Source organism: Triturus cristatus, chromosome 1_2, assembly GCF_964204655.1.
Source record: "Triturus cristatus chromosome 1_2, aTriCri1.1, whole genome shotgun sequence".
Classification (NCBI taxonomy): domain Eukaryota; kingdom Metazoa; phylum Chordata; class Amphibia; order Caudata; family Salamandridae; genus Triturus; species Triturus cristatus.
The window spans coordinates 41,745,816-41,758,255 of NC_140580.1; the positions used below are offsets into that span (position 1 = coordinate 41,745,816).

Here is a 12,440-nt window from a genome sequence, read left to right on the forward strand (position 1 = left end):
AAGTTCCACACACCTGTCTTTGATGCCATCATCAGCTTGGTACCCCAGTACCTTCACTTCCCACACACTGCGCAGGAACAGCTGGAAACCAAGCAAGGCTTCTACGCCATAGCTGCCTTCCCGCACGTGTTGGGGGCAATCAACTGCACACATGTACTCCTCGTGCCTCCTGCCGCCACTGCACACAATCACCGCAACAGGAAGCACACGCATACCATCAATGTGCAGGCAATAGTGGACCACCGTGGACCCTTCACCAATGTCGTCGCCAACTACCCAGGCAGTGAGAATGATTCCTTCATCTTCCGACAGTCCATCTTCAACCAGCGCTTTGAGGCTGGCACCTACGGGAATGCATTGCTCGTTGGTAAGTACCAAATGAACACACCACACACCTCAACTCCACAATCATGCAACTCACAACTCAGGGAATGCACATGTTACAAACTCACACACAAATAGCCAAACAACATGCCCACCTACCAGACACAACAGCACAACTTACTGTGGTGACCTGGAAAAGCCATGTACACGAGCCATCAACGGCATGGCACCTCAGCCACACAATAGCAGAACGCGGGGAGCGGTAGGAACCATGCATGTAGGCTAGTGACCCATGAATGAGAATGTACACAATGCAAAGTGTGGCGTGGATGTGCTGGCCAGGCTGCAGTATGCAAACCACAGACATCCTCATGTCGACAAATACTGCTGGTGTTTGGAGTGTAGTGAACAGTGGACGCAACCATGTTACCCCAGGCAGTGGGGAAGAGCATGGAAAGTAGCTCATTACGTCCCCCTCTGTAAGCGTGAGCAGAGTGGGCTGGCCCGGCGTATGCCAGGCCAGCGTAGGGGTGTGAATATCAAGCCCGTAGCGCTGGGCAATGTTCTCTTCCGGAATGGCCAACGTGTCTGCCAGGGCGGCTCATTCCAGCCCGCCACAAGGCCGGCGCCATGAGCGGCGGTGCCTGTGACCCTGTGCGCCTGCTGCACCCCAGGCCGCAGGTCCCCAGACCCGTCTTGGCCGCCCCTGCGCAACCAGGCCACACCACTCACCTTCCGACACCGGCGTGTGTCAAAGAAGGCCCACCACGTTCCTGTGCATGCTCCAAGCCCGAGGCCCGTGACCTTAGCAGCCTCCTCAGACCATTGTTGTCCTCCCCAAGACAGGCCCGTAGCACTCCTTTCTCGTTGACGTACTCCACCGGCCTACACAGCGGTCAAGTAGGTCAAGCATTTGGAACTGAGTCTTGATTATACAATGGCTGAGTACACATATTAATGCAGAGCTTAAATCACTATACTCCCCTCGATGTGGTGCCACCAACTCTGTGCTTAGCATTCCAACCACACGTGTCTGTGGGCCCTTGCTGACTACGCCTTCGGCCTACATTGCGGTCCAGCACCACGTGGTCACCTGTGTGCTGCCTACACTGCGGTCCCGCAGGCCTCACACCAATCCAGTCCGTACCAGGCAGGACACGGCATCATCGCAGGCTGCACAGCCGTTCAGCTCTGGTGCTTCTACCTCCGTCAACCACAAGTCATCTCCACATGCCATTCCAACGTCATGTGTTAAAGTTCCAGGAGGAGCTTGCTGAACAGCGGTTGGCCCGCGATGATCGCTGCCTCCAGCCTACACAGCAGTCAAGTAGGTCACACATTTGGAACTGAGTCTTGATTATGTAAACACTTTATGGCTGAGTTTATATCACTGTACTCCCTTTGATGTGGTGCCACCAACTCTGTGCATAGCATCCAAACAACACCTGTCTGTGGTCCCTTGCTGACTACTGCCCTCTACAGTCGAGTAGGTCACACATTTGGAACTGAGTCTTGATTTCTGTATGGCAGAGTTCATATCATTGTAGGCAAGGAGAGGAGTAAGAGGAATACGTGGTTCAGTCGGGAGGAAAAAAGGATCCTCGTTACAGAGGTGATCGAACACTACCAACAACTGCTCTGGTGCCACTAACTACGTGCATCGCAAGCCAACGACACATGGCTGTGGGCCCATTCGTACTGCTACCTCTGGCCTACACTGTGGTCAATTAAGTCAAACATTTGGATCTGAGCCTTGATTTATTCATGGCAGAGTATATATCATTGCACAAGTCTCATCACATACTGCACCCCCTTTCAGCTCTAATGCCACTGACTTTGTGCCCCGAAAATCATGGACACCCTCTGGTTGAACTTTGGTGGCATCTGAGTCTATGGCCTGGGGGTTGTCTTCATCATCATGTAGCTGATACTGACGTGGTGGTAAAAAGGAGTCTGTAGCATTCTCCTCCTCCATTTGCCTGTTTTGGCTTGCTTCTGCCCTCTGCATCATGTCCTGGAAGGACACCTTCCACTGTCCCCCGAAACACTCCGCGACATTCACCTCTGACATCAACGAGGACCCGTTCAGCTCGAGTGGCCCTTCCTCAGTGCACCGCAAGTCATCGTCTCGTGGTGGTGTGCCTGTGCCGGCTGCAGTGCATCCCTGGCCACTAACTCTGTGCAGCTCAAGTCATGGACCCTGTCTGACTGACTATTGGATGGCCTCTGTGTGGATGGCCTGCGGCTCCTCAACGCCATGTTTCTGTGGCCCTGTGCTGTAAGCTGCCTCTGGCCTCAACTGCGGTCCACCAGGGCTCACACATCAAATCGAGTCCTGACCTGCCCGGACGACGCATCACAGCAGGATGCACATGCCACCGCCTCCAGGACCACCTCCAACCAACAACTGCCAGATTCGAAAGAGTCTTACAGCCAGACTATTCAAGTTGCTCACACATGTCTTGTTTGCCATCATCAGCTTGGTACCCTGCTCAGCTCTTCAGGTGCCACCAACTCAGTGCACCACAACTCATGGACCCTTTCCAATAGATCTTTTTTTATGTGGATAGCTCACGCAACAATATCACCTCAGGCAGTGGGGAAGACCTGGGACGATGATGGGGAAGATGTGGCAGGTGTAACAGACCCTACTGCAGCTGCAGCAGAAATATCCCGAAAGGACACAATCTTGGACAATTTCTTCACTTGAGCACAATCAGCTCTAGTGCCCCTACCTCAGTGCACTGTGACTCGCCGACCCTTCAAATGGAATATTGGGTAGCCTCTGTACTTGCTCTGGCTAACAACATGATGCTTTGCAGTTGTTTGTGTTATGTTGGTGTTTTCTGTTTCCGCTTTAGTGGTGAACACTGTTCAAGTTGTTGCCAGTCCCAACCACTCCCTGAGGGCTGGCTCACACTCATCCCACACCCATCCAGCAAAGGCGTCACTGGTCAGGTGACCCTGGTAATAAAGAGCGGCCGGGCGCATGTGCCCGTAGCCAGTTCATCTGACTATCAAAGAGTGTCCGTGTGCTCATTATGATGGCCCAGGCCCTACCACATTACATTGTGCGTTGTACAGCGGACGCAACCATGTCACCCCAGGTAGTGGGTAAGACCTTGTCCATGTAGCTCTGTCATCCCCCCTCATACATAAGAGAAGTGGACTGGGCCGGCGTACGCAAGTCCAGCGTAGGGGTGTTAATGATTTTCCCGTGGCTCTGGGCGTGGTTTAGTACTGGAAATGTGCAAATGCGTGTGGCTATGTCGCAGTGTGTGTGTCCGTTGGTGAGTGTAAGTGGTCCCTGATGGGAATTAGACACCCACGTATGTAATTGAGTTTGGCTGCCAAGAGTTCAAACCCTACCCGCACCTGTTTCGCCACCTCCTTCTGGCAGTCTGACACCTGGCCGTGGAATGTGATGCGTGCTTCTGTGAGGTGCTGGGAGCCATCCGTGGTGGTGTGTGCTTCCTGCTGTGTGGTCTCTGTAGGGGGTGGGGTCTCCTGGATGCAGCTGGGCTGCCCTTCTCCTGAAGGTGGGTTGCCTAAGCTGTCCATGAGCTGTTGTAGGGCGTTGGAGTCGAAGGTGTGGAGGTCCTCTTCATCATCACTGATGAGATGTCTGGTCTGCTCTGCAGGAGGTGTTGATTGTCCCTCTTCTATGTGAAGGTGACATACATTTTAACATAGTGTTGACATGTTTGTTGACGCATTGTTCATGTTTACCTCGGGACTGCATGACAATGTACATTGTGACTGTTTGGGAGGAGCTGAGTATTTGATGTGGATCAGTGGGCATTTGAACTACATCACGGATGTGAGGTTGTACACGTACATTTTAATCTCACAGTTTCCTGCTATGCCAGATGTGATTGTCCCGTTTCCACGCACAGGCGGAACCAGTTGTGTACTCTCTTCTGTCGTGGGAGTGTTGCACTTTGTACCACATTGTCGTCAATGTTGATGTGCTGTTATTGCTATGTGTGTGTGCTGCATTGTGGGTGAGTCGCCCCTGCTGCTCAGATTTGGCTGCCCCTTATCCCTTTCAGGCAGTGTGCCTTTGACTTCTAGGCTTCGACAGTGCTGGGATGTTTCAGACTTGGGTATATTGGGCTCTTGGTCGAGTTGTGACTCTTCTGCATGGTTTGTCCGCAGAGGTTTTGCTGCGTCAGGGGTGGTTTGTGCACGTGGATGTGTCGGAGTGTGGCCTGCTCCTTTCTGGATGTGGTCCACACTCAGCCACCTCAGTGTCATGGCGTGCACAATGTCATGATGATTGGATTGCAGCCGTGCTAATCGTCGTTTAGTGTCACTTGCATTGTCGGTGTGGCTCACAAATACGATTCTTTGCTGGGTTTTGCACGTGTGCATGTGTTGGTTGTGATATTGGTGATGTGTGGGGTGGGACCTCTTTGGACACGTTGTGGACGGGTGCCTACTTGGTGTTTGTATGTGTGCTGCAGTGTGCCACGGGTATCAGGGACATGATCCAGAGTCACTGTGGGTGTGCAGTGTGCTCTGCTTAATTGTGCATGTGTGCCATTGAGCCTATTTACCCCCATCCCCCCAGTCCCTGGTCGGTACTCACCCTGTTGATGTTGTGTCAGGTCATGTTGAGCAATGTCCGGTGCCACAACTCCTGGCACCGTATCCCTACTGCTGACTGTGGCCACCATTTTCTCCATGTCATCCAGCTCCTGGTGTGCCGCTGGACCTCCAACCCCAATCTGCATTGGTGCTTTCATGTTGGCATCAAATTTCTTCTTGGTTTTGGACTTCACATCCTTCCCGTGCCTCTTGACCTCATCCATTGTCTTCCTCAGTGCTGCAACTGCATTCACATAGTCTGCCATATTTGCGTCTTTGTTGCCAATGACACGTTGGAGGTGACGGACAGTTGCTGGTAGTGTTCTGTCACCTCTGTAACGGTGATCCTGTTTTCCTGCGGACTGAACCGTGTCTTTCTCATCCTCTTGGCCTTAACCGACCCCGATGTTCCTTGCTGGTCGTCTGTGGGTCTTGTGGGGTTTACGTTGTCCTCTGCACTCGGTACATCCATGGAACTACGCATTTTTTTTTCCAGCTTTTATGGTGCATTTTCCCACATGATGCATGGGAATTGCAGGCCTGTCACTGGTTATTACTGATTTTTCTATCGCGATTTGGGAGATTGACACTTTTTCGCGTTGGGTCTTTGCATTTTTGCAGCATTGCGTTAATTTTAACGCGGTCATTTGGGCGCGTTATCTTGGGACTATTGCATGGTGCCACCATGTTGAGAATACAATGTAAACACAGTGTTATTTTCCGGCGATAGACTGCGATGTGAAAAGTTGCGTTAAGCACGTTCTTGAGAATATCCCCCTATGTCTGACAACAGGTGGAAGAAGTAAAAAACATTTTGAAGCTTTCAGTGTCATCTACAATGAAAGGAGAGGCACTCTTTCCAGGGCTAGGCTAGTAAATAATTAATTTTCATACAATGTTTCACAAGGAGAGCCATACATGTAATCAAATAATCACCTCTAAATCTACAGTGTTGACTAGAGAGACGGAATCAGTATTGTGAGACTTGGAAACTGTAATATGTAGACCATGTCCCGGTCTGTCCGGTCTGCTCACAGAAATTTATTTTACAAACTGTTACTAAATATGTAAGTCTGAGAGCAACGTTTTAGCAGAGAAAGAGCGGAAAAATAGGTACTGTTTCTTAGCAAGAAGTTTTTACTTTGAGAGGCGCGTTTTGATAGCAAGGAACAGGAAAGGCCAAAGAATATCTCTCATTACATCTGAGCCTCCAACTTAATGTATTTATTGACTACACTTCTCTTGTTACAATCATTTATGAGAATTTGAAAATGTGTAGAAAGGTGTGCGCCACAGGAACAGGATGCTTATTCCCTGCAGAGCACCCACAAGGACCCTGGGAAGTCTCAGGGAAGAGTGTGGTAGCCATGAAAGTCTCAGGAGATCTGAGGTTTCCATGACGTTTATGTGCTGCTAAACTACTATATTGGGCATTTACTGGAAAAGATTCAAGAGCGGTTTGTACTAAAATCAGCACTGCCAATTAATGCTATAATGACCAGCACGTGCCACCTTTCTTGCAGTGTCTGCACTGGGACCGAGCATGGGTTTGCACTGCAGAGTACATACAGAAGTGAGGCCCGAGTACTTATGCAGTGAGCCCTAAAGCACTGCACTGCACTTACAGCTTTTAAAGGCACAAACTCAAGAGTAAACACTTGAAGTTAGAGCTTTTTGGGAAGACAAACTATCACAATAACAGATCTTTTAAGATGTTTCTTGTCATACCTGCGATATGCATCCCCCACGCTGTTCACACCGTACACAGAGCCGTCGCTGCCCACTTCAATCATGGAGAGCTTGCCTTTCACTTGCTGCCAACTGGAACCACTGCAGGAACTTGGTGTTACGGAAGATCGGTAATAGATGTCATCAACAGAGTTGACTCCCCAGCATCCAAGAGGGCCACAGCTGTAGTACTTCAGCTTCCCTCCAATATGGGACCAGGGAAGAGTCGACCTATCATTGGTTGACACTGTTGCTTGGTTGTGAAGGCAAAAAATGTCATCATTCATGTTAGCACCAGAGATAAACTGGGCTCCACCTGCATCAATCTGCTTTAGAAGCCCTGGAAGTAAAATGAAGAACAAAATATGTGAGGACAACTGAAGCTTAGGTGGACGGACTCCCCCCCCCCCCAACTAAATATTGACTGCATCAATTGGAATGCATTTGAGGTGGGCGACAATATTAGACTATGGAGCTAGTGCAATGGCATACCCACCTCTCCGCCAGAGAAAGAATGGACTGGCTGACTTCCCTTCCCCTCCAACCTTTGAGGACATTTTCCTCCCCTCCAAAGTGTGCTTTTTTCCCCATTGGCCGGTATGTGTGTAGATTTGCTACACACTGCCCTGTAAACAGTTTGTGCAATGTGGGTTATGTTATGAAACTTCGTGTCCATCAAGACCAAATGGCATAAAAATCGCTATCATGTAGGGCCTCAGATTTCTGGTGGGAATCTGCAAATAACATATCTCAAACCATTCAGATTCTTATATTATTTTAGAAAATCGTATATTTACTGACATTTCCTCAGAAACAAAAGTTATAAATGCACAAATATACAAAGATCAGAGTCTGTTATTAGAATTTGCAGTGCAGATGTTTTCCATCACACAGGGGCGGCTCCTCCACTAGGGTAGAGGAGCATGGCCCCACTGCTTTCTCGCAGTGCGAGAAGCAGAAATATAAAATAATATTAACTAGCATTTTATGTATCTACCTCTCGCACTGCGAGAAAGCTCAAGGGTTTAGTTAAGGGCAGGCGTGTAAGCTGGACAGAGGAGATGTGGTGTGCCTACTCCTGAGTGAGCATGACTGGTTTGGTTGGCCTTCTGGGGCCGCCCAAACCAGTCATGCGCACTCTGCCCTTTCTCCATGCAGGCTGCCATGCAGGACCCAGCCAGCGGACAGGTACTTTTTTTTTTATTAATTATTAAATCTACCCTCACCCCGCAATACCCCCACCCACGATTAATGCTGGCCGAGACTGCATATTTCCAAAGATTCTGAAAGAGTTACAGCAACCCCCACATGCCTTCACTACAAATGGCCACTTAATGCCGTTAATGTTAATTTCGGAGGTAAGAGAAAAACTAGCCCATTTCCTGGGCCCCTCATATGAGGGACCTAAAGGCCAGCCATATCCCCTCCGTTCACGTCAACTTTGGTGTATGGGCACCCAGTGGCTTGGACAGTTAATAAAAAGGGATCAACCCACCCCCCTCACCCAGCAATTTCATCAAGAGTGTCCCAGCCACTTTTGCATGAAAGGCATGCTCTTTGGCCAGGCCCTGTACTCTACCCTCCTGGAATCAGTTGGCACGGCGTTCAGCCGTGGCCAGCATTATCTGTCATATGTCAGACCCTGAGCAGCGAATTGGGTGAGGGGAGAGGATGCGTCATAGTTCCCTTACTGGTGCATTTCAGTGTTTTTTAAGCTTTGATTTACTGTCCCTTAAACTGAAGATATTTTTAGAGTAATTCCGACTTTTTTTAACCAATGCTATTTGTCTTCTAATTACCTTACCATACACGTTACTTAGCAAAGTTTTTTCAGTGAAATTTTGGGGATTCCTAAAAATATATTTGATCATTTGGCTGCAAGATTTGTTCACTGGATGCGCTGAGTGGTCCTTCGACAGTGTGGAGTTTCACTGTGAACTTAAATGTTTTAATTATTGGCTCTGATATTGGATCTGCAAATATGGCATGGTCCAGAGAGTCAGCGTCTCAAGGCTGTTTGGATTCCACGGTGCCACATATATAGACCTAGGGCACCCACCGTAATTTTATTTTATTTTTTAGATGTAGGCTCTTCATTTTCTTGACTTCCCTTTGCCTTCATGCGTCCTTTCTGGAGTTGTGGATTGTTGTGGATTGTTCCCCTTGTCTCCTATCTTTTCCTTTCAGAATTTTTTCTACTGCTTTGATCTAGTCCGTTGATACTAGGATAAAAGAATTAAAGACAGCATCTTACTCTGTGGCATCCCCACCTAATTTCTGGAGTCAAATAATGCTCTCCATGAACCCTTATTTTCTATGCGAATTTTGTTACTTTGACACAAGATCCATGATTGTCCACAGATCTTTTTATAGCATATGTGCAGTTGCTGAAAAAGAAAAGTTCCCTTGTCCAATAAGATTTGCTTTTTTAGATTTTCAGGGTCTGTAAATAATGTGGAACTTAGCTATCAAGATATACATAAAATTAACCCAGCAACGTTCTGTACAGCAAATATTTCTAAAACTCCGCAACTGATTTACACGAAACCACAGAAAGGGTCTATGCCATGTAACTTTCAATCTTTATGTCAAATTTGGTGTAATTCTATTTAGTAGTTGTGTCTGTAGCAAAGTCTTGTCGGACCTAAATTGGAAACCATTATTTTTCTGACCCATGATCCCTTTAATTTTAGGCCCTGATAGATCTGCACAATACTTGGCATACTTCTAAGCTGAAAGAACTTATTTTCTACAATTTCATGCGGATTTGTCAAACAGACAAAGTTACTAACCAAAACTTTCTGAATTCTTGCTAATTTTGACTCACTCTTGCAGATTTGCACGAAACGTGAAAACAAAACTTAGGGCAATGTCCTAATTTTCTGACAAATTTCATGCAGACTTATCAGTTAGTGTGAGGAATATTTCCAAAACAAAAATAACCTTTTCAAAAACCACCGCAAGATAACCATAAATACAAGTTTAAAAATGATAAATTCGAAAACTGATTGACAGCAGTTTTTTGTTACGGGTTAAATCTGTTTACTAGTTTTTTCGGGTATTTCTGTTATAAAAGGGTGATGGGAGCTCAGAGCTATATCTGGCTCATTAACTTGAGGTCTCTCCTCAGATCTGGATCCTCAGAAAATTTGACTGATGATAGTTTTAAAAATTAAACTTAACTGATTGGATGAGGGAACATTTTTCTCTTTTTACTACGGAGGATACGCAAATTCTGTCATTTTGATTGACTGACTGCAAGTAAAAATATTTATTGCCACATCCATTACCGGATGCCAGACACCGAACCTGCAGTCTGAAAAAAGTGCCATGATGGACATGAGGGGCATAGTAGCATCTCCTCAGCCAAAGGAAGATGTTTTGGGGATTGATGCAGGCAAATCCTGCTCATAAAAATAAAATAAAAAAGTTTTCTCTTGCAATTCACAGATCCTGTAAACAATTTTTATTAAATTTGTGAATGCTGATTTTTAAGTCAATGTAGCCAAAGGGCATAAACATCTGGATGGAGTGGAAAAGGTCTGGCACAGGGCCAGTTGCTGCCAACCCTCGTTACACAGCTTAAAGCTGCACAGTGGATTGGCCGCACCCTGTGGACAACCACTGCTGCGTAAATCAAAGGCAGTGTGCAGGTGTGGTTGGCCAAATCGAAGGTTGCCTGCAGGGACTGGCTACAGCCAAAGGCTACGAATAGGCGAGGTTGGCAGCAAGACAGGTTCAGAGGGCAGGATCTGTAGCAAACTCCACTGCACATGGCCTTTTACCATGCACAATGGTGTTTTAGCCACACACTGGGTATGCTGCAAGGTCTAGCCATAGGCCAAACCCTAAGGTCAATTCCATCACTTATGGCAAAACACCACGTGCCGCTGTAGTTGGCTGCTCAGTGGGTTGGCCAGGCCATGAGCCCATCTCCTGTTGTTCACTGCTGAAGGCCATCAACAGCAGTGGCTGAGTACACAGGTATTGAGTGTAGTCGCACATTGATAAGTGATGTCAACATTGCCACAGATGATGACATTTATCATGTCATCTTTGACAGGAGTGAGGTCATGAACGGTGTTAGACCTGGCACCATTGGCGTGGGTCTCCCTTCCATTTTTCGCTGTTGTCTCCTCTGTTTTGGCTGGTAATAGATGATCTGGGCGCTGTGCCACTGCCATTCAGTGCCACAGCGCGAATGCTCCCTGTGTAAATATGACATGTGAATTGGTATATCCATGATTGGCTTATTTGGTTTACCTGTTAGTCCCTAGTAGCGTGGCCTGTGTGTACCCAGGGCTGGTAAACCAAATGCTGCTGGTGGGTCTGCAGCGCTGGTTTGCGCCACCCACAGAAACAGCTTATAAAGTGTGTCTCAGACGTGCCACTGCAGTGTCTGTGTGCAGTCTAGAACTGCCATCTTGGCTGTGAAGTGCCCCCACTTCCCAGCCACTGAACCTTCCCTTGGCATCATGTAAGCCACTCCTATGGTAGGGTGCATTGTATGTGTAAGGTAGGACATGCTCTGATGTGTGTAGCATGTCCTAGTAGTGAATTACACCCAATTTCGTTTTTCACTACTGTAAGGCTCCATAGGCCAGAATGGGAGTTTTGGCTATTACATTCTATAGTCCTAACTGACCCAAAGAACATGGTTGAAAAACGAATTTAGTATGCCTGAGCTCAGAATATTAAAATACATCTTTTAGTGAAGTTTATTTTTATATTCTGTGTTTGAAAATACCACTTTTAGAATGTAGGTTTTTTCTTGCCTAAGCCTTCCAGTGTGCTCTGCTGTTATGTGTATTGGCTGTCTGGTTTTGGAGGGACAGGGCAGGCTGAGTCAGACCTGGGTTGAATAGAGAGATCTGCATTGGAGTATGGGGAGGGGTAGCTCCTGGACTTGAATAGGGCTGTGCCTGGCAAGGTGAATGCTGGCTCCACCTCCCACTGTGCGTCTGATGGCAGACCCCCTCTTTCTGAAAGGAAGGATGCAGCCTGGTAAACAAAGTGCTCCAGGACTGGGCAGAACTGGGTCTGGCTGGGTTCAGTGACTTGTAGCTTCTGAGAACAAAGACTTTTGGGGTATAAATATCTGTGCTGAAACCCCTACAATTTGTATTGTTCCTGGACAACAGGAAGAACCTCTGTCCGTGTAACTGAAGGAATCTGCAGGAGAGGACTGTCCTTGTGCTTGTGTGCTGTTTCTTGGACTGGCCTGCAGTGGTTACTACTGGACTTGGAAGAAGAGGAAAAGGACTTTGAAGGAACTTTTATTTTATCTTGTTACAGCAATCACCCAAGGGCTCGAAGAGAGCTAGCCTCCTGCTGGAGTCTCAGGCACATCAGACTCCACCACCAGCCTCCTGCTTCCTCCCAGCAAGGATTTTTATCTGCAGGTGAGGCTCCTGTGAGTTCCAGGGCCTCTAGTTCTACTACAGAGAAGAGAGTGCTGAAAATCGTCGCTAACGCCCGTTTGCGAGCCAACGCAGCTGAAAAGCGTAAGGAAAATCATCGCGCTGCTGCCGCTAAGTGCTCGCTACCGAAGATCATCGCATCACACGTTTGCGGGCTGCCAACTGCTCGCTAACCCAAAGATTATCGCATCGCATGTTTGCGGGCCTCCAAGTGCTCGCTAACCAAAGATCATCGCATCGAGTTCATCGCTTCACGACATCGCAGCACGGACGCCGAGCGTCCGCCATTTTCATCGCATCGGGATCGCACACACAACAGGCTCGACGCATCATCCGCCCTTCGTGGCAAGGATTTCAATGCATCACCGGCTTAGCGTG

At 47.9% G+C, this 12,440-nt stretch overlaps 1 protein-coding gene across 1 annotated transcript in view; it reads right to left on the reverse strand.

Moving 5' to 3' along the window:
- LOC146866711 (fish-egg lectin-like) overlaps positions 1-12,440 on the reverse strand; it is a 68,385-nt gene that overhangs the window by 11,425 nt on the left and 44,520 nt on the right. The window contains exon 3 of the mRNA XM_085600635.1: positions 6,643-6,982. Coding sequence (XP_085456761.1) covers positions 6,643-6,982 — 340 coding nt within the window. The remainder of the gene's footprint in view (positions 1-6,642; positions 6,983-12,440) is intronic.